The following is a 25,726-nucleotide window of genomic DNA, read 5'->3' as shown; positions in this document are numbered from 1 at the left end:
CTCTCTACTGTATGTAGCCTCTCTACTGTATGTAGCCTCTCTACTGTATACAGCCTCTCTACTGTATATAGCCTCTCCTGTATATAGCCTCTCTACTGTATATAGCCTCTACTGTATATAGCCTCTACTGTATATAGCCTCTACTGTATATAGCCTCTCTACTGTATGTAGCCTCTCTACTGTATGTAGCCTCTCTACTGTATGTAGCCTCTCTACTGTATATAACCTGTCTTTTTACTGTTTTATTTCTTTACCCACCTATTGTTCACCTAATACCTTTTTGCACTATTGGTTAGAGCCTGTAAGTAAGCATTTCACTGTAAGGTCTGTTGTACACCTGTTGTATTCAGCGCACGTGACAAATAAACTTTGATTTGATTTGAGAACTGGGCCTAAAATAGAACCCTGGGGTACCTCCTTTAGTTTACATACGGTAATAAATCTACTGGCAGTAACTCCCCTCAGTAGTAGAGAGAACTGGGCCTAAAATAAAACCCTGAGGTACCCCTTTGGTTTACATACGGTAATAAATCTACTGGCAGTAACTCCCCTCAGTAGTAGAGAGAACTGGGCCTAAAATAAAACCCTGTGGTACCCCCTTAGTTTACCCCTTTAGTTTACATACGGTAACAAACTCCTGGCAGTAACTCACCTCAGTAGTAGAGAGAACTGGGCCTAAAATAGAACCATGTGGTACCCCCTTTAGTTTACATACAGTAATAAACTCCTGGCAGTAACTCACCTCAGTAGTAGAGAGAACTGTATCCTCGTCCAGACTCAGAACGGCGTCTGTTGGTATTGTGTCATAGGGAAGGAAACGACTGCTCATCACCTGAAGACACAGCAACAAACAGTAGGACTCTTCACTGCAACAACAATCAATACAAGTCACTATATATCTGAGAACAATCAATACCCGTGACTAGAATGTGCTTACTAGGGATAAATGTAGACTTTTCTCTGCACATCCATCAGCACATTGATGTATGTGAAGCTATAGGAGAAAAGGACTCACCTTGCTCTCCTCCTCTATGACCAGGACAGGTACTGAGGACTCATCTTGCTCTCCTCATCTATGACCAGGACAGGTACTGAGGACTCACCTTACTCTCCTCCTATATGACCAGGACAGGTACTGAGGACTCACCTTGCTCTCCTCCTATATGACCGGGACAGGTACTGAGGACTCACCTTGCTCTCCTCCTCTATGACCAGGACAGGTACTGAGGACTCACCTTACTCTCCTCCTATATGACCAGGACAGGTACTGAGGACTCACCTTGCTCTCCTCCTATATGACCGGGACAGGTACTGAGGACTCACCTTGCTCTCCCCATCTATGACCAGGACAGGTATTGAGGACTCACCTTGCTCTCCCCATCTATGACCAGGACAGGTACTGAGGACTCACCTTGCTCTCCTCCTCTATGACCAGGACAGGTACTGAGGACTCACCTTGCTCTCCTCCTCTATGACCAGGACAGGTACTGAGGACTCACCTTACTCTCCTCCTATATGACCGGGACAGGTACTGAGGACTCACCTTGCTCTCCTCCTCTATGACCAGGACAGGTACTGAGGACTCACCTTACTCTCCTCCTATATGACCGGGACAGGTACTGAGGACTCACCTTGCTCTCCTCCTATATGACCGGGACAGGTACTGAGGACTCACCTTGCTCTCCTCCTCTATGACCAGGACAGGTACTGAGGACTCACCTTACTCTCCTCCTATATGACCAGGACAGGTACTGAGGACTCACCTTGCTCTCCTCCTCTATGACCAGGACAGGTACTGAGGACTCACCTTGCTCTCCTCCTCTATGACCAGGACAGGTACTGAGGACTCACCTTACTCTCCTCCTATATGACCGGGACAGGTACTGAGGACTCACCTTGCTCTCCTCCTCTATGACCAGGACAGGTACTGAGGACTCACCTTACTCTCCTCCTATATGACCAGGACAGGTACTGAGGACTCACCTTGCTCTCCTCCTATATGACCGGGACAGGTACTGAGGACTCACCTTGCTCTCCCCATCTATGACCAGGACAGGTACTGAGGACTCACCTTGCTCTCCTCCTCTATGACCAGGACAGGTATTGAGGACTCACCTTGCTCTCCCCATCTATGACCAGGACAGGTACGGCGGTGGCAGGCCAGCGGTGATTGGCCGGGAGGGGCTTGTCACAGTTCCATAGGACGATCACCTGGAATAATATGACATCCATTTAAACATGAAATGGCGTTTTCATCAGGATGGATTATATCACAACCAAAAGCTACTACATTGAATCCTAGTAAAATGTCCCTGTTTTAGGTCAGTTAGGATCACCAATTTATTTAAAAAATGTGAAATGTCAGAATAATAATAGTAGAGAGAATTATTTATTTCAGCTTTTATTTCTTTCATCACATTCCCAGTGGGTCAGAAGTTTACCTACACTAAATTAGTATTCGGTAGCATTGCCTTTAAATTGTTTAACTTGGGTCAAATGTTTCGGGTAGCCCCTTCCACAAGCCTCCCACAATAAGTTGGATGAATTTTGTCCCATTCCTCCTGTCAGAGCTGGTGTAACTGAGTCAGGTTTGTAGGCCTCCTTGCTCACACTCGCCTTTTCAGTTCTGCCCACAAATGTTCTATAGGATTGAGGTCAGGGCTTTGTGATGGCCACTCCAATACCTTGACTTTGTTGCCCGTAAATCATTTTGCCACAACTTTGGAAGTATGCTTGGGGTCATTGTCCATTTGGAAGACCCATTTGCGACCAAGCTTTAACTTCCTGACTGATGACTTGAGATTTTGCTTCAATATATGTACATCATTTTCCTCCTCATGATGCCATCTATTTTGTGAAGTGCACCAGTCCCTCCTGCAGCAAAGCAACCCCACATCATGATGCTGCCACCCCCCTGCTTCACGGTTAGGATGGTGTTCTTCGGCTTGCAAGCCTCCCCCTTTTTCCTCCAAATATAACAATGGTCATTATGGCCAAACAGTTATATTTTTGTTTCATCAGACCAGAGGACATTTCTCTAAAAAGTACGATCTTTGTCCCCATGTTGCAAACTGTAGTCTGGCTTTTTTTATGGCGGTTTTGGAGCAGTAGCTTCTTCCTTGCTGAGCTGCCTTTCAGGTTATGTCGATATAAGACTCCTTTTACTGTGGATATAGATAATTTTGTACCTGTTTCCTCCAGCATCTTCACTGGGTCCTTTGCTGTTGTTCTGGGATTGATTTGCACTTTTCGCACCAAAGTTCGTTCATCTCTAGGAGACAGAACGCATCTCCTTCCTGAGCGGTATGACGGCTGCGTGGTTCCATGGTGTTTATACTTGCGTACTATTGTTTGTACAGATGTTAATCTACCTGGACACAGTGTTGAGATGTGAGTTAGTCTACCTGGACACAGTGTTGAGATGTGAGTTAGTCTACCTGGACACAGTGTTGAGATGTGAGTTAATCTACCTGGACACAGTGTTGAGATGTGAGTTAGTTAGTCTACCTGGACACAGTGTTGAGATGTGAGTTAGTTAGTCTACCTGGACACAGTGTTGAGATGTGAGTTAGTTAGTCTACCTGGACACAGTGTTGAGATGTGAGTTAATCTACCTGGACACAGTGTTGAGATGTGAGTTAGTTAGTCTACCTGGACACAGTGTTGAGATGTGAGTTAGATAGTCTACCTGGACACAGTGCTGGGACTTGGAGACAGCCACCAGTAGCTTGAGGATGGGCTGAGACTGGGAGACCAGGGGAGTCACAGCATGGATGATCGCCGTGAACTTGGGACGAGGCTTGATACCTGAAACACAGCCGAATAACAACAATATTCACTACATCAGAGCCACTTCCAGTCGTCCGTGCATACATTTACGAGTGTGCATGATCCCTGCAGGAATTGAACCTTTACAACCCTGGCATGGCTAACGCCAATGCTCTTACCCACTGAGCTACACAGGACGAATGTCAAAGTCAACAATGTTATCTAGATTATTTACATATTAACACCAAAAGGATGCTGGAAATGTGTCCCTCCTTGCATCTCATCATGATGCATTGTTTCAGGCACAGTGTAACAGGCACTTCGGTTGAAAATTAGCCGACTGGCTAAAACCTGCACTTTTACTGAAACGTTGATTAATGTGCACTGTCCCTGTAATAAATATAAACTCAACTCAACAGTGATATAGCCAATGAATACAGTAGCTAGCTGCCAGTCAGAATATTAAACACTAGGACCGTTCCTCATTCTCCCAATCCAGTATCCCACTACTTCCAATTTGGGGGACGGGACGGTATCAACGATTGCGTCAGTCACCGGGTTAACAATAACGACCTCCCAAGACGAAGGTTAGAGTTTTGTTTCACGAATCGTGATCTGGAGGAAGCTCTGTAGAGTGGTCACTAGCTGGCACAGCCCCAAAGTCATACAATCTGATTTTAAACCTAACCTTAACCCTAATGCCTAACCCTAACCTTAACCACACTGCTAACCCTAATGCCTAACCCTAACCTTAACCACACTGCTACCCCTAATGCCTAACCTTAACCACACTGCTAACCCTAATGCCTAACCCTAACCTTAACCACACTGCTAACCCTAATGCCTAACCCTAACCTTAACCACACTGCTAACCCTAATGCCTAACCCTAACCTTAGATTAAGACCAAAAAGCAATTTTTTCCCCCATGAATTCTTCCAATATAGACCATTTTGACTTTGTAGCTGGCCCATCTAGCAGAAATGACTCAGTACTGCATCCAAGGACAAGACTCACCCTAATAAATGACGTTAACCTGCTCTCAAGTCGGTGTGTGTGTGTGTGTTTATGCGTGTGTGTGTGGGTGGGTGTTTATGCGTGTGTGTGTGTGGGTGGGTGTTTATGCGTGTGTGTGTGGGTGGGTGTTTATGCGTGTGTGTGTGGGTGTTTATGCGTGTGTGTGTTTATGCGTGTGTGTGTGTGTTTATGCGTGTGTGTGTGTGTGTGTGTGTGTGTGTGTGTTTATGCGTGTGTGTGTGTGTGTGGGTGGGTGTTTATGTGTGTGTGTGTGTGTGTGTGTGTGGGTGGGTGTTTGTGCGTGTGTGTGTGTTTATGCGTGTGTGTGTGGGTGGGTGTTTATGTGTGTGTGTGTGGGTGTTTATGCGTGTGTGTGTTTATGCGTGTGTGTGTGTGTGTGTGTGTGTGTGTGTGTGTGTGTGTGTGTGTGTGTGTTGTATCAATACAATTGGGAAAAGCAAAAACAGAATCATAGAAAACAAACACATTCTTCAGTCAGAAGGACCTCATCCAGCCGTCTGAATTACCCCTGGACACCAAATCATCCACTTTGAAGGACCTCATCCAGCCGTCTGAATTACCCCTGGACACCAAATCATCCACTTTGAAGGACCTCATCCAGCCGTCTGAATTACCCCTGGACACCAAATCATCCACTTTGAAGGACCTCATCCAGCCGTCTGAATTACCCCTGGACACCAAATCATCCACTTTGAAGGACCTCATCCAGCCGTCTGAAATACCCCTGGACACCAAATCATCCACTTTGAAGGACCTCATCCAGCCGTCTGAATTACCCCTGGACACCAAATCATCCACTTTGAAGGACCTCATCCAGCCGTCTGAATTACCCCTGGACACCAAATCATCCACTTTGAAGGACCTCATCCAGCCGTCTGAATTACCCCTGGACACCAAATCATCCACTTTGAAGGACCTCATCCAGCCGTCTGAATTACCCTGGACACCAAATCATCCACTTTGAAGGACCTCATCCAGCCGTCTGAATTACCCCTGGACACCAAATCATCCACTTTGAAGGACCTCATCCAGCTATCTGAATTACCCTGGACACCAAATCATCCACTTTGAAGGACCTCATCCAGCCATCTGAATTACCCTGGACACCGTATCATCCACTTTGAAGGTCCTCATCCAGCCGTCTGAATTACCCTGGACACCAAATCATCCACTTTGAAGGACCTCATCCAGCCGTCTGAATTACCCCTGGACACCAAATCATCCACTTTGAAGGACCTCATCCAGCCGTCTGAATTACCCCTGGACACCAAATCATCCACTTTGAAGGACCTCATCCAGCCGTCTGAATTACCCCTGGACACCAAATCATCCACTTTGAAGGACCTCATCCAGCCATCTGAATTACCCCTGGACACCAAATCATCCACTTTGAAGGACCTCATCCAGCCGTCTGAATTACCACTGGACACCAAATCATCCACTTTGAAGGACCTCATCCAGCCGTCTGAATTACCCCTGGACACCAAATCATCCACTTTGAAGGACCTCATCCAGCCGTCTGAATTACCCCTGGACACCAAATCATCCACTTTGAAGGACCTCATCCAGCCGTCTGAATTACCCTGGACACCAAATCATCCACTTTGAAGGACCTCATCCAGCCATCTGAATTACCCTGGACACCGTATCATCCACTTTGAAGGACCTCATCCAGCCGTCTGAATTACCCCTGGACACCAAATCATCCACTTTGAAGGACCTCATCCAGCCGTCTGAATTACCCCTGGACACCAAATCATCCACTTTGAAGGACCTCATCCAGCCGTCTGAATTACCCCTGGACACCAAATCATCCACTTTGAAGGACCTCATCCAGCCGTCTGAATTACCCCTGGACACCAAATCATCCACTTTGAAGGACCTCATCCAGCCGTCTGAATTACCCCTGGACACCAAATCATCCACTTTGAAGGACCTCATCCAGCCGTCTGAATTACCCCTGGACACCAAATCATCCACTTTGAAGGACCTCATCCAGCCGTCTGAATTACCCCTGGACACCAAATCATCCACTTTGAAGGACCTCATCCAGCCGTCTGAATTACCCCTGGACACCAAATCATCCACTTTGAAGGACCTCATCCAGACGTCTGAATTACCCCTGGACACCAAATCATCCACTTTGAAGGTCATCATCCAGCCGTCTGAATTACCCCTGGACACCAAATCATCCACTTTGAAGGTCCTCATCCAGCCGTCTGAATTACCCCTGGACACCAAATCATCCACTTTGAAGGTCCTCATCCAGCCGTCTGAATTACCCCTGGACACCAAATCATCCACTTTGAAGGTCCTCATCCAGCCGTCTGAATTACCCCTGGACACCAAATCATCCACTTTGAAGGACCTCATCCAGCCGTCTGAATTACCCTCGGACACCGTACCATCCACTTTGAAGGTCCTCATCCAGCCGTCTGAATTACCCCTGGACACCAAATCATCCACTTTGAAGGTCCTCATCCAGCCGTCTGAATTACCCCTGGACACCGTATCATCCACTTTGAAGGTCCTCATCCAGCCGTCTGAATTACCCCTGGACACCAAATCATCCACTTTGAAGGTCCTCATCCAGCCGTCTGAATTACCCTCGGACACCAAATCATCCACTTTGAAGGACCTCATCCAGCCATCTCAATTACCCCTGGACACCAAACCATCCACTTTGAAGGACCTCATCCAGCCGTCTCAATTACCCCTGGACACCAAATCATCCACTTTGAAGGACCTCATCCAGCCGTCTGAATTACCCCTGGACACCAAATCATCCACTTTGAAGGACCTCATCCAGCCATCTGAATTACCCTGGACACCGTATCATCCACTTTGAAGGTCCTCATCCAGCCGTCTGAATTACCCTGGACACCAAATCATCCACTTTGAAGGACCTCATCCAGCCGTCTGAATTACCCCTGGACACCAAATCATCCACTTTGAAGGACCTCATCCAGCCGTCTGAATTACCCCTGGACACCAAATCATCCACTTTGAAGGACCTCATCCAGCCGTCTGAATTACCCCTGGACACCAAATCATCCACTTTGAAGGACCTCATCCAGCCATCTGAATTACCCCTGGACACCAAATCATCCACTTTGAAGGACCTCATCCAGCCGTCTGAATTACCACTGGACACCAAATCATCCACTTTGAAGGACCTCATCCAGCCGTCTGAATTACCCCTGGACACCAATTCATCCACTTTGAAGGACCTCATCCAGCCGTCTGAATTACCCCTGGACACCAAATCATCCACTTTGAAGGACCTCATCCAGCCGTCTGAATTACCCTGGACACCAAATCATCCACTTTGAAGGACCTCATCCAGCCATCTGAATTACCCTGGACACCGTATCATCCACTTTGAAGGTCCTCATCCAGCCGTCTGAATTACCCTGGACACCAAATCATCCACTTTGAAGGACCTCATCCAGCCGTCTGAATTACCCCTGGACACCAAATCATCCACTTTGAAGGACCTCATCCAGCCGTCTGAATTACCCCTGGACACCAAATCATCCACTTTGAAGGACCTCATCCAGCCGTCTGAATTACCCCTGGACACCAAATCATCCACTTTGAAGGACCTCATCCAGCCGTCTGAATTACCCCTGGACACCAAATCATCCACTTTGAAGGACCTCATCCAGCCGTCTGAATTACCCCTGGACACCAAATCATCCACTTTGAAGGACCTCATCCAGCCGTCTGAATTACCCCTGGACACCAAATCATCCACTTTGAAGGACCTCATCCAGCCGTCTGAATTACCCCTGGACACCAAATCATCCACTTTGAAGGACCTCATCCAGCCGTCTGAATTACCCCTGGACACCAAATCATCCACTTTGAAGGACCTCATCCAGCCGTCTGAATTACCCCTGGACACCAAATCATCCACTTTGAAGGACCTCATCCAGACGTCTGAATTACCCCTGGACACCAAATCATCCACTTTGAAGGTCATCATCCAGCCGTCTGAATTACCCCTGGACACCAAATCATCCACTTTGAAGGTCCTCATCCAGCCGTCTGAATTACCCCTGGACACCAAATCATCCACTTTGAAGGTCCTCATCCAGCCGTCTGAATTACCCCTGGACACCAAATCATCCACTTTGAAGGTCCTCATCCAGCCGTCTGAATTACCCCTGGACACCAAATCATCCACTTTGAAGGACCTCATCCAGCCGTCTGAATTACCCTCGGACACCGTACCATCCACTTTGAAGGTCCTCATCCAGCCGTCTGAATTACCCCTGGACACCAAATCATCCACTTTGAAGGTCCTCATCCAGCCGTCTGAATTACCCCTGGACACCGTATCATCCACTTTGAAGGTCCTCATCCAGCCGTCTGAATTACCCCTGGACACCAAATCATCCACTTTGAAGGTCCTCATCCAGCCGTCTGAATTACCCTCGGACACCAAATCATCCACTTTGAAGGACCTCATCCAGCCATCTCAATTACCCCTGGACACCAAACCATCCACTTTGAAGGACCTCATCCAGCCGTCTCAATTACCCCTGGACACCAAACCATCCACTTTGAAGGACCTCATCCAGCCGTCTGAATTACCCCTGGACACCAAATCATCCACTTTGAAGGACCTCATCCAGCCGTCTGAATTAACCCTGGACACCAAATCATCCACTTTGAAGGACCTCATCCAGCCGTCTGAATTACCCCTGGACACCGTATCATCCACTTTGAAGGTCCTCATCCAGCCATCTGAATTACCCCTGGACACCAAATCATCCACTTTGAAGGTCCTCATCCAGCCATCTGAATTACCCTGGACACCAAATCATCCACTTTGAAGGTCCTCATCCAGCCATCTGAATTACCCTGGACACCAAACCATCAACTTTGAAGGTCCTCATCCAGCCATCTGAATTACCCTGGACACCAAATCATCCACTTTGAAGGACCTCATCCAGTCGTCTGAATTACCCTGGACACCAAATCATCCACTTTGAAGGACCTCATCCAGCCGTCTGAATTACCCCTGGACACCAAACCATCCACTTTTGAGAGACCTTTGGAGATTATTCCACAAGTGTATGGTAGTAGGCTGATATGTGACTTCCCACTATATACAACGAACACACAATATTGCTAACGGATGTGATATGCATCTTCATAAGGGAGCACATGAATGTAGAAGAGTATCATCAACAATCAGTGTTATTGACTGTACGTTTTGTTTATTCCATGTGTAACTCTGTGTCGTTGTATGTGTCGAACTGCTTTGCTTTATCTTGGCCAGGTCGCAGTTGTAAATGAGAACTTGTTCTCAACTTGCCTACCTGGTTAAATAAAGGTGAAATAAAAATAAAAAAAATTAAATACAGATGAAGCTACATTTCGCTCCCCCGTTTTACCAATGTCATTTATAGAAATGGTAAAAGGACTGGGCCTAAAATAGAACCTTGTGGTACACTCTTTTGTAATGTCCTGGAAACCAGATTTTACAACCATCCGCGTTAACGTTCTGGGTTCTCTTTAACAGATGGTTACAAGACTCACCGACATGTAGCTTGGCGTAGTGGAAGATCTGAGCAATTACAAGCATGTAGATGCTCGTGGAACAACACCACACGTTATGTTACAGTAGGACTCACCTGGCTTTGGCGAACGGGGAAGTCTACCAGATAGGAGATTTAAATGGTGAACTGAACAGAGCCTAAAATAGAACCTTGCGGTACCCCTGTCGTAATGCCCGGAGAACCAAATTCATGACCATCCACATAGATCTCAAATGTGCATCAAAGTTCATCTATCTGAAGATCGTTGCAGGACTCACCTAGCTTTGGCGAGCGGGGAAGTCTACCAGATAGGAGATTTAAATGGTGAACTGAACAGGGCCTAAAATAGAACCTTGCGGTACCCCTGTCGTAATGCCCGGAAAACCAAATTCATGACCATCCACATAGATCTCAAATGTGCATCAAAGTTCATCTATCTGAAGATCGTTGCAGGACTCACCTGGCTTTGGCGAACGGGGAAGTCTACCAGATAGGATATTTAAATGGTGAACTGAACAGGGCCTAAAATAGAACCTTGTTTTACCCTGTCGTAATGCCCGGAAAACCAAATTCATGACCATCCACATGGATGAACTTTGATGCACATTTGAGATCTATCTGAAGATCGTGGCAGGACTCACCTAGCTTTGCATAGTGGAAAGGGAAGTCCCCCAGGTATGAGGAGTACTGAGGCAGGGAGTAGAGACCTCCGGGAAGACTGTTCCACATCAGGTTACTACGGGCTGCATGCTGGAGCACCCGGTCATGGATGATCTGGTGCAGGGAGAGAAACAGAGTCAAGTCAACAACAGTAATAATCAAAGCTGCTAACGAGACAATTCACTGGTCGAGGATTACCTGAACCCTCACGAGGCACCCAAGCAGAGCTACGGCCAAGAAGGCTTCTGAGTAGCTCTCTGACAAACACCTGTTACTACTACTAGTAGTAGTGGTAGTAGTAGTGGTGGTAGTAGTAGTAGTGGTAGTAATAGTACTAGAAGTGGTAGTAGTAGTAGTGGTAGTAATAGTACTAGTAGTGGTAGTAGTAGTAGTGGTAGTAGTGGTAGAAATAGTAGTAGTAGTTGTAGTAATAGTAGTAGAAGTAGTAATAGTAATAATAGTAGTAGTAGTAGTAGTATACGGTCCTCTTACCTCAGTAGCAGCAGTAGTAGTAGTAGTAGTAGCAGTAGTAGTAGTAGCAGTAGTAGTAGTAGTAGCAGCAGTAGTAGTAGTAGTGGTAGTAATAATAGTAGCAGCAGTATACGGTCCTCTTACCTCTAGTGTTGTGAGTACTATCCTCTCTACAGAAGAGAAGTAGGCCTCCCACAGGAACTGGGTCTGCTGTCTGAGAGACAAGATGTTGTCCCGGTGAATGGAACGCACCGTAGACGGAATCTGGAACAACAGAACTACAGTCAGAACGAATACAGTGACGTGATCTGTCAATCAAACAGTCAGAGACACTGGACATGTTAAATGGACCATTCAGTTAAATAGACCATTCAGTCAAACGGACCATTCAGTCAAATAGACCATTCAGTCAAATAGACCATTCAGTCAAATAGACCATTCAGTCAAATAGACCATTCAGTTAAATAGACCATTCAGTTAAATAGACCATTCAGTTAAACAGACCATTCAGTCAAATGGACCATTCAGTCAAACAGACCATTCAGTCAAATAGACCATTCAGTCAAACAGACCATTCAGTCAAATAGACCATTCAGTCAAATAGACCATTCAGTCAAATAGACCATTCAGTCAAATAGACCATTCAGTCAAATAGACCATTCAGTTAAATAGACCATTCAGTTAAATAGACCATTCAGTTAAACAGACCATTCAGTCAAATAGACCATTCAGTCAAATAAACCATTCAGTCAAATAGACCATTCAGTCAAATGGACCATTCAGTCAAATGGACCATTCAGTCAAATGGACCATTCAGTCAAATGGACCATTCAGTCAAACAGACCATTCAGTCAAATAGACCATTCAGTCAAACAGACCATTCAGTCAAATAGACCATTCAGTCAAATAGACCATTCTAACATACTGGTGGAACTGATCACAAATATTAAAAAAATATAAAAAATAAGAATGTGTTGTCTCTCAGCCAACGTTACCTGGTGAACACAGGGTTAAAATATCTACGTCACCTGAAGTAGCAGTCGTTCGTCCCCGATCACAGCTGCTGTGTTCCAGTGGATGATCTCAGAGAAGGGCATCTCCCAGCCGTTACTGAGTATCACAGGTACACAGGCAGCCTGCAGGCCGACACACAGGCAGGGTAGCCTAGTGGTTAGAGCGTTGGACTAGTAACCTGGAAGGTTGCAAGTTCAAACCCCCTGAGCTGACAAGGTACAAATCTGTCGTTCTGTCCCTGAACAGGCAGTTAACCCACTGTTCCTAGACCGTCATTGAAAATAAGAATTTGTTCTTAACTGACTTGCCTAGTTAAATTAAGGTAAAATAAATAAAAGTGTGTAATCTGAGGCGTTGGTGTGTAATCTGAGAAGTTGTTGTGTAATCTAGGGGGTAGCCCAGAGGAGTTGGTGTGTAATCTAGAGGAGTTGATGTGTCGATGTGTAATCTAGGGGCTAGCCCCAGAGGAGTTGACATGGGCAAAATGTGGAAAAAGTCAAGGGGTCTGAATACTTTCAGAGGGCGCTATATGTGCTTTGTGCTTACACTGAGTACCCTCTCTGTCTTGGTTTACTGTCTGTGCCCTGTAGTCCAGTTTAGCCTTTACTACCTTCTATCTTCTTTCAGGGTTTAGATGTTGACAGTTATTGCCACTAAGTACAATTACATTGATCTGTTTTTTTTCTTCATGAGATCCAGTTTAAAAGAGAAAGGTTGTTTGGAAGAAATAGGCTTGTTGTTGACATGATACTCTGTGTGATCTCCTCTAATGGAGATATCCAGTCCTGTCAGGTCACGATGACTGTTCCTTTCAGGTCACGATGACTGTTCTCGTCGGGTCACGATGACTGTTCCCGTCAGGTCACGGTGACTGTTCCCGTCAGGTCACGATGACTGTTCCTTTCAGGTCACGATGACTGTTCCTTTCAGGTCACGATGACCGTCCCTGTCGGGTCACGATGACCGTCCCTGTCGGGTCACGATGACCGTTCCCTGTCTGTCGGGTCACTGGTGCGGACTGTTCCCTGTCGGGTCACTGGTGCGGACTGTTCCCTGTCAGGTCACTGGTGCGGACTGTTCCCTGTCGGGTCACTGGTGCGGACTGTTCCCTGTCGGGTCACTGGTGCAGACTGTTCCCTGTCTGTCGGGTCACTGGTGCGGACTGTTCCCTGTCGGGTCACTGGTGCGGACTGTTCCCTGTCTGTCGGGTCACTGGTGCGGACTGTTCCCTGTCGGGTCACTGGTGCGTACTGTTCCCTGTCGGGTCACTGGTGCGGACTGTTCCCTGTCGGGTCACTGGTGAGGACTCTTCCCTGTCGGGTCACTGGTGTGGACTGTTCCCTGTCTCGTCACGATGACTGTTCCCGTCAGGTCACGATGACTGTTCCTGTCGGGTCACCATGACTGGTCCCGTCGGGTCACGATGACTGTTCCTTTCAGGTCACGATGACTGTTCCCGTCGGGTCACGATGACCGTTCCTTTCAGGTCACGATGACTGTCCCTGTCGGGTCACGATGACCGTTCCTGTCGGGTCACGATGACCGTTCCCTGTCTGTCGGGTCACTGGTGCGGACTGTTCCCTGTCGGGTCACTGGTGCGGACTGTTCCCTGTCGGGTCACTGGTGAGGACTGTTCCCTGTCGGGTCACTGGTGCGGATTGTTCCCTGTCGGGTCACTGGTGCGGACTGTTCCCTGTCGGGTCACTGGTGCGGACTCTTCCCTGTCGGGTCACGATGACTGTTCCTGTCAGGTCACTGGTGTGGACTGTTCCCTGTCGGGTCACTGGTGCGGACTCTTCCCTGTCGGGTCACTGGTGTGGACTGTTTCCTGTCGGGTCACTGGTGTGGACTGTTTCCTGTCGGGTCACTGGTGTGGACTGTTCCCTGTCGGGTCACTGGTGAGGACTGTTCCCTGTCGGGTCACTGGTGCGGACTGTTCCCTGTCGGGTCACTGGTGCGGACTGTTACCTGTCGGGTCACTGGTGCGGACTGTTCCCTGTCGGGTCACCATGACTGTTCCCTGTCGGGTCACTGGTGCGGACTGTAGTCAAGGGATTCATTTCCTCAGCCTTCTGCTTTACAACTAACCCAGTTGTGTCAAGTGCTTCAACATGTCTTCTGCTGTAATTCTGTCTACTTAAGAGCCTGAATGCCAATGTTCACTCTCTTCCCCCCATCCACACCCCATAATCTGTCAAACTCCGTGACAAAGCCTGACTGACTCTAGGCTTCGTCTGTGGTTTTGTAATGTTGGGACTGAGGGTGTACACACATTCTGGCAGTTCACTGAAATCCTAGTTTAGTCTCCAAACTGCAGGTGAAATCCTAGTTTAGTCTCCACACTGCAGGTGAAATCCTGGTTTAGTCTCCACACTGCAGGTGAAATCCTGGGTTAGTCTCCACACTGCAGGTGAAATCCTGGGTTAGTCTCCACACTGCAGGTGAAATCCTGGTTTAGTCTCCATACTGCAGGAGAAATCCTAGTTTAGTCTCCACACTGCAGGTGAAATCCTAGTTTAGTCTCCACACTGCAGGAGAAATCCTGGGTTAGTCTCCACACTGCAGGTGAAATCCTGGGTTAGTCTCCACACTGCAGGTGAAATCCTGGGTTAGTCTCCACACTGCAGGTGAAATCCTGGTTTAGTCTCCATACTGCAGGAGAAATCCTGGTTTAGTCTCCACACTGCAGGTGAAATCCTGGGTTAGTCTCCACACTGCAGGTGAAATCCTGGTTTAGTCTCCACACTGCAGGTGAAATCATAGTTTAGTCTCCACACTGCAGGTGAAATCCTAGTTTAGGTCTAATAGTGTATTATGGTGCTTGTGTCAACCCTATTCTCTAACACAATGATGAGGTCAGGACATCACTAGTATTGTGTCTGGTTCCATGAGGACAGAACAGGACACCACTAGTATTGTGTCTGGTTCCATGAGGACAGGACAGGACACCACTAGTATTGTGTCTGGTTCCATGAGGACAGAACAGGACACCACTAGTATTGTGTCTGGTTCCATGAGGACAGGACAGGACACCACTAGTATTGTGTCTGGTTCCATGAGGACAGGACATCACTAGTATTGTGTCTGGTTCCATGAGGACAGGACAGGACACCACTAGTATTGTGTCTGGTTCCATGAGGACAGGACAGGACACCACTAGTATTGTGTCTGGTTCCATGAGGACAGGACATCACTAGTATTGTGTCTGGTTCCATGAGGACAGGACAGGACACCACTAGTATTGTGTCTGGTTCCATGAGGACAGGACAGGACACCACTAGTATTGTGTCTAGTTCCATGAGGACAGGACATCACTAGTATTGTGTCTGGTTCCATGAGGACAGGACATCACTAGTATTGTGTCTAGTTCCATGAGGACAGGACAGGACACCACTAGTATTGTGTCTGGCTCCATGAGGACAGGACAGGACACCACTAACTAGTATTGTGTCTGGCTCCATGAGGACAGGACAGGACATCATTAGTATTGTGTCTGGTTCCATGAGGACAGGACACCACTAGTATTGTGTCTAGTTCCATGAGGACAGGACAGGACACCACTAGTATTGTGTCTGGTTCCATGAGGACAGGACAGGACACCACTAGTATTGTGTCTGGCTCCATGAGGACAGGACAGGACACCACTAGTATTGTGTCTGGTTCCATGAGGACAGGACAGGACACCACTAGTATTGTGTCTGGCTCCATGAGGACAGGACAGGACACCACTAGTATTGTGTCTAGTTCCATGAGGACAGGACACCACTAGTATTGTGTCTGGTTCCATGAGGACAGGACAGGACACCACTAGTATTGTGACTAGTTCCATGAGGACAGGACAGGACACCACTAGTATTGTGTCTGGTTCCATGAGGACAGGACACCACTAGTATTGTGTCTGGTTCCATGAGGACAGGACACCACTAGTATTGTGACTAGTTCCATGAGGACAGGACACCACTAGTATTGTGTCTAGTTCCATGAGGACAGGACAGGACACCACTAGTATTGTGTCTGGTTACATGAGGACAGGACACCACTAGTATTGTGACTAGTTCCATGAGGACAGGACACCACTAGTATTGTGTCTAGTTCCATGAGGACAGGACAGGACACCACTAGTATTGTGTCTAGTTCCATGAGGACAGGACAGGACAGGACATCACTAGTATTGTGTCTGGTTCCATGAGGACAGGACACCACTAGTATTGTGTCTAGTTCCATGAGGACAGGACACCACTAGTATTGTGTCTGGTTACATGAGGACAGGACACCACTAGTATTGTGACTAGTTCCATGAGGACAGGACACCACTAGTATTGTGTCTAGTTCCATGAGGACAGGACAGGACACCACTAGTATTGTGTCTAGTTCCATGAGGACAGGACAGGACAGGACATCACTAGTATTGTGTCTGGTTCCATGAGGACAGGACACCACTAGTATTGTGTCTGGTTCCATGAGGACAGGACACCACTAGTATTGTGTCTGGTTCCATGAGGACAGGACAGGACACCACTAGTATTGTGTCTGGTTCCATGAGGACAGGACACCACTAGTATTGTGTCTAGTTCCATGAGGACAGGACAGGACACCACTAGTATTGTGTCTAGTTCCATGAGGACAGGACAGGACACCACTAGTATTGTGTCTGGTTCCATGAGGACAGGACAGGACACCACTAGTATTGTGTCTGGTTCCATGAGGACAGGACAGGACACCACTAGTATTGTGTCTGGTTCCATGAGGACAGGACACCACTAGTATTGTGTCTAGTTCCATGAGGACAGGACAGGACACCACTAGTATTGTGACTAGTTCCATGAGGACAGGACACCACTAGTATTGTGTCTAGTTCCATGATGACAGGACAGGACACCACTAGTATTGTGTCTGGCTCCATGAGGACAGGACACCACTAGTATTGTGTCTGGTTCCATGAGGACAGGACACCACTAGTATTGTGTCAGGTTCCATGAGGACAGGACACCACTAGTATTGTGTCTAGTTCCATGAGGACAGGACACCACTAGTATTGTGTCTGGTTCCATGAGGACAGGACACCACTAGTATTGTGTCTAGTTCCATGAGGACAGGACAGGACACCACTAGTATTGTGTCTGGTTCCATGAGGACAGGACAGGACACCACTAGTATTGTGTCTGGTTCCATGAGGACAGGACAGGACACCACTAGTATTGTGTCTGGTTCCATGAGGACAGGACACCACTAGTATTGTGTCTGGTTCCATGAGGACAGGACATCACTAGTATTGTGTCTGGTTCCATGAGGACAGGACAGGACACAACTAGTATTGTGTCTAGTTCCATGAGGACAGGACACCACTAGTATTGTGTCTGGTTCCATGAGGACAGGACAGGACACCACTAGTATTGTGTCTAGTTCCATGAGGACAAGAGGAAGTCAAAGCAGCGTGTCCCTGATGTCAGTACTAATGACACTAATGCAGTCTGCCGAACCATCTAATAATGCAAATTATCGTCAGCAAAAACAACAAAGAAATCATCCCGGACATGTGATCAGTGGTTTGGGGCTTTAAAACACGCTGCGCCATCTGGACGTCGGTTTCTTCAGCAGATCTTTCTACTTCCCTTTCAGCTGTAAGAGCAGATAGACCATTTTATTCACGCGCCGCACAGCAAGACATGACCTGTGAACTCTAGTCATTAAAATAGCCTAATTAATTCCACTGCCAAGGACTCAAATTGCTCAAATTGTTGTTGTAATTGTGACTAAAGTAAAATGGTAAATGTTTCATTTGAGCCTATTAGAATGTGTAAATGTGTATGCAAATTCATTTGTTTGCGCGTGTGTGTGTGTGGGTGTGTGTGTGTGTGTGTGTCACTCTCTGTGCTCCACTGTCTCTGTGTCCAAATAGAGGCTCCATGATTGTGGAGGCCAGGTCATCTGATGCAGCACTCCATCACTCTCCTTATTGGTCTGGTTCTTCATTTCCTGAGGCGGTCCTCATGAGAACCAGTTTCATCATAGCGCTTGATGGTTTTTTGCGACTACACTTGAAGAAACTTTCAAAGATCTTGAAATTCTCCGGATAGACTGACATTTGTGTCTTAAGTAACGATGGACTGTCGTTTCTCTTTGCTTATTTAAGCTGTTCTTGCCATAATATGGACTTGGGTCTTTTACCAAATAGGGCTATCTTCTGTATACCCCTCCTACCTTGTCATAAACACAACTGATTGGCTCAAACACTTTAAGAAGGAAAGATATTCCACAAATGAACTTTGAACAAGGCACACCTGTTAATTGAAATGCATTCCAGGTGACTACCTCATGAAGCTGGTTGAGAGAATGCCAAGAGTGTGCAAAGCTGTCATTAAGGCAAATAAAATTTGTTTAACACTTTTTTGGTTACTACATGATCCCATATGTGTTATTTCATAGTTTTGATGTCTTCACAATTATTCTAAAATGTAGAAAATAGTAAAAAATTAAGAAAAGCCCTTGAATGAGTAGGTGTGTCCAAACTTTGACTGGTACTGTATATGGGGACAGTAGATGGTGATCTATATGGAGACAGTAGATGGGAACAGTAGATGGTGATCTATATGGGGACAGTAGATGGAGACAGTAGATGGTGATCTACATGGGGACAGTAGATGGTGATCTATATGGAGACAGTAGATGGGGACAGTAGATGGTGATCTATATGGGGACAGTAGATGGTGATCTATATGGAGACAGTAGATGGAGACAGTGAATGGTGATCTACATGGGGACAGTAGATGGAGACAGTAGATGGTGATCTACATGGGGACAGTAGATGGTGATCTATATGGAGACCGTAGATGGGGACAGTAGATGGTGACCGTAGATGGGGACAGTAGATGGTGATCTACATGGGGACAGTAGATGGTGATCTATATGGGGACAGATGGTGATCTATATGGGGACAGTAGATGGTGATCTATATGGGGACAGTAGATGATGATCTATATGGGGACAGTAGATGGTGATCTATATGGAGACAGTAGATGGTGATCTATATGGAGACAGTAGATGGGGGCAGTAGATGGTTATCTATATGGGGACAGTAGATGGTGATCTATATGGAGACAGTAGATGGTGATCTATATGGAGACAGTAGATGGGGGCAGTAGATGGTGATCTATCTATATGGGGACAGTAGATGGTGATCTATATGGGGACAGTAGATGGGGACAGTAGATGGTGATATATATGAGGACAGTAGATGGTGATCTATATGGAGACAGTAGATGGTGATCTATATGGAGACAGTAGATGGTGATCTACATGGGACAGTAGATGGTGCTCTATATGGAGACCGTAGATGGGGACAGTAGATGGTGATCTATATGGGAACAGTAGATGGTGATCTATATGGAGTCAGTAGATGGTGATCTATATGGGGACAGTAGATGGTGATCTATATGGGGACAGTAGATGGTGATCTATATGGAGACAGTAGATGGTGATCTATATGGGGACAGTAGATGGTGATCTATATGGGAACAGTAGATGCTGATCTATATGGGAACAGTAGATGGAGATCTATATGGAGACAGTAGATGGTGATCTATATGGAGACAGTAGATGGTGATCTATATGGAGACAGTAGATGGGGGCAGTAGATGGTGATCTATATGGGGACTGTAGATGGTGATCTATATGGAGACAGTAGATGGTGATCTATATGGAGACAGTAGATGGTGATCTATATGGAGACAGTAGATGGTGATCTATATGGAGACAGTAGATGGTGATCTATATGGGAACAGTAGATGGTGATCTATATGGGAACAGTAGATGGTGATCTATATGGGAACAGTAGATGGTGATCTATATGGAGACAGTAGATGGTGATATATATGGAGACAGTAGATGGTGATCTATATGGGGACAGTAGATGGTGATCTATATGGGGACAGTAGATGGTGATCTATATGGAGACAGTAGATGGTGATCTATATGGAGACAGTAGATGGTGATCTATATGGAGACAGTAGATGGTGATCTATATGGAGACAGTAGATGGTGATCTATATGGGGACAGTAGATGGTGATCTATATGGGGACAGTAGATGGGGACAGTAGATGGTGATCTATATGGGGACAGTAGATGGTGATCTATATGGGGACAGTAGATGGTGATCTATATGGGGACAGTAGATGGTGATCTATATGGAGACAGTATATGGTGATCTATATGGGGACAGTAGATGGTGATCTATATGGAGACAGTAGATGGTGATCTATATGGGGACAGTAGATGGTGATCTATATGGAGACAGTAGATGGTGATCTATATGGGGACAGTAGATGGTGATCTATATGGAGACAGTAGATGGTGATCTATATGGAGACAGTAGATGGTGATCTATATGGAGACAGTAGATGGTGATCTATATGGGGACAGTAGATGGTGATCTATATGGAGACAGTAGATGGTGATCTATATGGAGACAGTAGATGGTGATCATATGGAGACAGTAGATGGTGATCTATATGGGGACAGTAGATGGTGATCTATATGGGGACAGTAGATGGGGACAGTAGATGGTGATCTATATGGGGACAGTAGATGGTGATCTATATGGGGACAGTAGATGGTGATCTATATGGGGACAGTAGATGGTGATCTATATGGGGACAGTAGATGGGGATCTATATGGGGACAGTAGATGGTGATCTATATTGGGACAGTAGATGGGGACAGTAGATGGTGATCTATATGGGGACAGTAGATGGTGATCTATATGGAGACAGTAGATGGTGATCTATATGGAGACAGTAGATGGTGATCTATATGGAGACAGTAGATGGTGATCTATATGGAGACAGTAGATGGGGGCAGTAGATGGTTATCTATATGGGGACAGTAGATGGTGATCTATATGGAGACAGTAGATGGTGATCTATACGGAGACAGTAGATGGTGATCTATATGGGGACAGTAGATGGGGACAGTAGATGGTGATCTATATGGGGACAGTAGATGGTGATCTATATGGAGACAGTAGATGGAGACAGTAGATGGTGATCTATATGGGGACAGTAGATGGTTATCTATATGGAGACAGTAGATGGTGATCTATATGGAGACAGTAGATGGTGATCTATATGGGGACAGTAGATGGTGATCTATATGGGGACAGTAGATGGTGATCTATACGGAGACAGTAGATGGTGATCTATATGGGGACAGTAGATGGGGACAGTAGATGGTGATATATATGGGGACAGTAGATGGTGATCTATATGGGGACAGTAGATGGTGATCTATATGGAGACAGTAGATGGAGACAGTAGATGGTGATCTATATGGGGACAGTAGATGGTGATCTATATGGGGACAGTAGATGGTGATCTATATGGGGACAGTAGATGGTGATCTATATGGGGACAGTAGATGGTGATCTATATGGGGACAGTAGATGGTGATCTATATGGGGACAGTAGATGGTGATCTATATGGGGACAGTAGATGGTGATCTATATGGGGACAGTAGATGGTGATCTATATGGGGACAGTAGATGGGGACAGTATAGTGATCTAGATGGGGACAGTAGATGGGGACAGTATAGTGATCTACATGGGGACAGTAGATGGAGACAGTAGATGGAGACAGTATAGTGATCTACATGGAGACAGTAGATGGAGACAGTAGATGGGGACAGTATAGTGATCTACATGGAGACAGTAGATGGGGACAGTATAGTGATCTACATGGGGACAGTAGATGGGGACAGTAGATGGAGACAGTATAGTGATCTACATGGGGACAGTAGATGGGGACAGTAGATGGAGACAGTATAGTGATCTACATGGGGACAGTAGATGGGGACAGTAGATGGAGACAGTAGATGGACACAGTATAGTGATCTACATGGGGACAGTAGATGGAGACAGTAGATGGAGACAGTATAGTGATCTACATGGGGACAGTAGATGGAGACAGTAGATGGAGACAGTATAGTGATCTATATGGAGACAGTAGATGGAGACAGTAGATGGAGACAGTATAGTGATCTACATGGGGACAGTAGATGGGGACAGTAGATGAAAGCTGAGACACAGAGGAAGTCTGCTCTCTCCCTCTGGGGTCGGGACAGAGACACAGAGGAAGGCTGCTCTCTCCCTCTCTCCCTCTGGGGTCGGGACAGAGACACAGAGGAAGGCTGCTCTCTCCCTCTGGGGTCGGGACAGAGACACAGAGGAAGGCTGCTCTCTCCCTCTGGGGTCGGGACAGAGACACAGAGGAAGGCTGCTCTCTCCCTCTGGGGTCGGGACAGAGACACAGAGGAAGGCTGCTCTCTCCCTCTGGGGTCGGGACAGAGACACAGAGGAAGGCTGCTCTCTGCCTCTGGGGTCGGGACAGAGACACAGAGGAAGGCTGCTCTCTCCCTCTGGGGTCAGGACAGAGACACAGAGGAAGGCTGCTCTCTCCCTCTGGGGTCGGGACAGAGACACAGAGGAAGGCTGCTCTCTCCCTCTCTCCCTCTGGGGTCGGGACAGAGACACAGAGGAAGGCTGCTCTCTCCCTCTCTCCCTCTGGGGTCGGGACAGAGACACAGAGGAAGGCTGCTCTCTCCCTCTCTCCCTCTGGGGTCGGGACAGAGACACAGAGGAAGGCTGCTCTCTCCCTCTCTCCCTCTGGGGTCGGGACAGAGACACAGAGGAAGTCTGCTCTCTCCCTCTGGGGTCGGGACAGAGACACAGAGGAAGGCTGCTCTCTCCCTCTGGGGTCGGGACAGAGACACAGAGGAAGGCTGCTCTCTCTCTCTCTCTGGGGTCGGGACAGAGACACAGAGGAAGGCTGCTCTCTCCCTCTGGGGTCGGGACAGAGACACAGAGGAAGGCTGCTCTCTCCCTCTGGGGTCGGGACAGAGACACAGAGGAAGGCTGCTCTCTGCCTCTGGGGTCGGGACAGAGACACAGAGGAAGGCTGCTCTCTCTCTCTGGGGTCGGGACAGAGACACAGAGGAAGGCTGCTCTCTGCCTCTGGGGTCGGGACAGAGACACAGAGGAAGGCTGCTCTCTCCCTCTGGGGTCGGGACAGAGACACAGAGGAAGGCTGCTCTCTCTCTCTCTTTCTGGGGTCGGGACAGAGAGAGTGTGTGGGTGTGTGTGTGTACGGGGTGTGTGTGTGTACGGGGTGTGTGTGTGTACGGGGTGTGTGTGTGTACGTGTTGTGTACGTGGTGTGTGTGTGTGTGTGTGTACGTGGTGTGTGTGTGTGTGTGTGTGTGTGCGTGGTGTGTGTGTGTGTGTGTACGTGGTGTGTGTGTGTGTACGTGGTGTGTGTGTACGGGGTGTGTGTGTGTGTGCGTGTTGTGTGTGTGTGTGTGTGTGCGTGTTGTGTGTGTGTGCGTGTTGTGTGTGTGTGTGTGTACAAGGTGTGTGTGTGTGTACATGGTGTGTGTTTGTGTACATGGTGTGTGTGTGTGCATGGTGTGTGTGTGTGTGTGTGTGCATGGTGTGTGTGTACCTGCAGTGCTTCCAGGAAGCGGAAGGATCCCAGGCGTCGTCCTCTGGGAACCAGACAGAAGGTAGAGTTGTGAAGCATCTCTCTGTAATCATGTCTGAAGACAGAACAGACGGGTTACACGTTAATATGATCTGGCATTCAGTAGATACGTATCAACAGTGACTTTACACGTTAATATGACCTGGCATTCAGTAGACACGTATCAACAGTGACTTAACGTGACTTCACGACAGTGGCTTAACGACAGTGACTTCACAACAGTGACTTTACAACAGTGACTGTGTGCAGCATCACAAACACTGACACGGAAGACAAACACCCACAACCCAAAAACTGAAACCCAGGCTAGCTAAGTACGATTCTCAATCAGGGACAACAATTGACAGCTGCCTCTGATTGAGAACCATACCAGGCCAAACTCAAAAACCAACATAGAAAAACAAACAGACTGCCCACCCAACTCACGCCCTGACCAAAGGAACTGAGGTCAGAACGTGACAGTAAGCTGATAGATAGATGAGTTCTAGTCTTGGAACCCAGTAAACTGATAGATTGATGAGTTCTAGTCTTGGAACCCAGTAAACTGATAGATTGATGAGTTCTCGTCTTGGAACCCAGTAAGCTGATAGATAGATTGATGAGTTCTCGTCTTGGAACCCAGTAAGCTGATAGATAGATTGATGAGTTCTCGTCTTGGAACCCAGTAAGCTGATAGATTGATGAGTTCTCGTCTTGGAACCCAGTAAGCTGATAGATAGATTGATGAGTTCTAGTCTTGGAACCCAGTAAGTTGATAGATTGATGAGTTCTCGTCTTGGAACCCAGTAAGCTGATAGATAGATAGATTGATGAGTTCTAGTCTTGGAACTCAGTAAGCTGATAGATTGATGAGTTCTCGTCTTGGAACTCAGTAAGCTGATAGATTGATGAGTTCTCGTCTTGGAACCCAGTAAGCTGATAGATTGATGAGTTCTCGTCTTGGAACCCAGTAAGCTGATAGATTGATGAGTTCTCGTCTTGGAACCCAGTAAGCTGATAGATAGATAGATTGATGAGTTCTCGTCTTGGAACCCAGTAAGCTGATAGATTGATGAGTTCTAGTCTTGGAACCCAGTAAGCTGATAGATAAGACTAGTACAGAGATGTCTTCCCAGCCGTGTAGAAACAACAGTTATGTTCACACAGCCCAACAACGTCCTGTTTATCTAGCTAGCCTGTTGTGTTTACTAGTTGCCTTAGAAACATCCTGTTAGTTTGTTCACACGATGAGTCTGAGTTGAATCAGCTTCCCCATCAATCAGATGAGTAGAAACTACGGGAAGCATGAGAGTGACGTTTGACAGATGTGGGACAACCTGTACAGTGATAATTATTGTGTAATTGGACCCTGATGAAGCCGTACCTAGCCCGGAGATCTCTAGTCAAGCCAAGAAAGCCTGACCTACGTACAGAGCAGATACATGAAACAGGAAGTCATTCCTGGCCCCTGGCAGGGAGAATCCCATGCTGTTTATCACATCGCACTCATGGCAGGACCTGACGGCGTCCGTACGAACCATCACTGCTAACTGAGCTGTCAGGGATAGATGGTTCTAGAACCAGCTGCGTGTTGTCCTTCTCTGTGGCTCTAACAGATCAGACGTCTACCATCAACATGAGGACTACATGCACTGTACGCCCTCACCTATCCTGTCCCATAGACACATGGTGACATCTGGTCTGACGCAGGGTAATGTA

The 25,726-nt window shown here is 47.0% G+C and overlaps 1 protein-coding gene across 2 annotated transcripts in view; it reads right to left on the bottom strand.

Annotated features, from left to right (window-relative positions):
* LOC110511734 (exostosin-1a) overlaps positions 1–25,726 on the bottom strand; it is a 77,392-nt gene that overhangs the window by 7,679 nt on the left and 43,987 nt on the right. For both annotated transcript variants that reach the window (XM_090215866.1, XM_090215869.1), the window contains 7 exons: positions 23,990–24,083; positions 12,513–12,620; positions 11,629–11,748; positions 10,995–11,127; positions 3,689–3,807; positions 2,116–2,211; positions 743–832 (listed from right to left, as the gene is read on the bottom strand). In XM_090215866.1, the coding sequence (XP_090071992.1) occupies positions 743–832; positions 2,116–2,211; positions 3,689–3,807; positions 10,995–11,127; positions 11,629–11,748; positions 12,513–12,620; positions 23,990–24,083 (760 nt within the window). The remainder of the gene's footprint in view (positions 1–742; positions 833–2,115; positions 2,212–3,688; positions 3,808–10,994; positions 11,128–11,628; positions 11,749–12,512; positions 12,621–23,989; positions 24,084–25,726) is intronic.

Source organism: Oncorhynchus mykiss, chromosome 2 (assembly GCF_057628025.1).
Source record: "Oncorhynchus mykiss isolate SJ-2025 chromosome 2, ASM5762802v1, whole genome shotgun sequence".
Taxonomy (NCBI): Eukaryota; Metazoa; Chordata; class Actinopteri; order Salmoniformes; family Salmonidae; genus Oncorhynchus; species Oncorhynchus mykiss.
The sequence above is the reverse complement of the archived record's forward strand: the minus strand, read 5'-3'. Positions and strand labels throughout refer to the sequence as shown.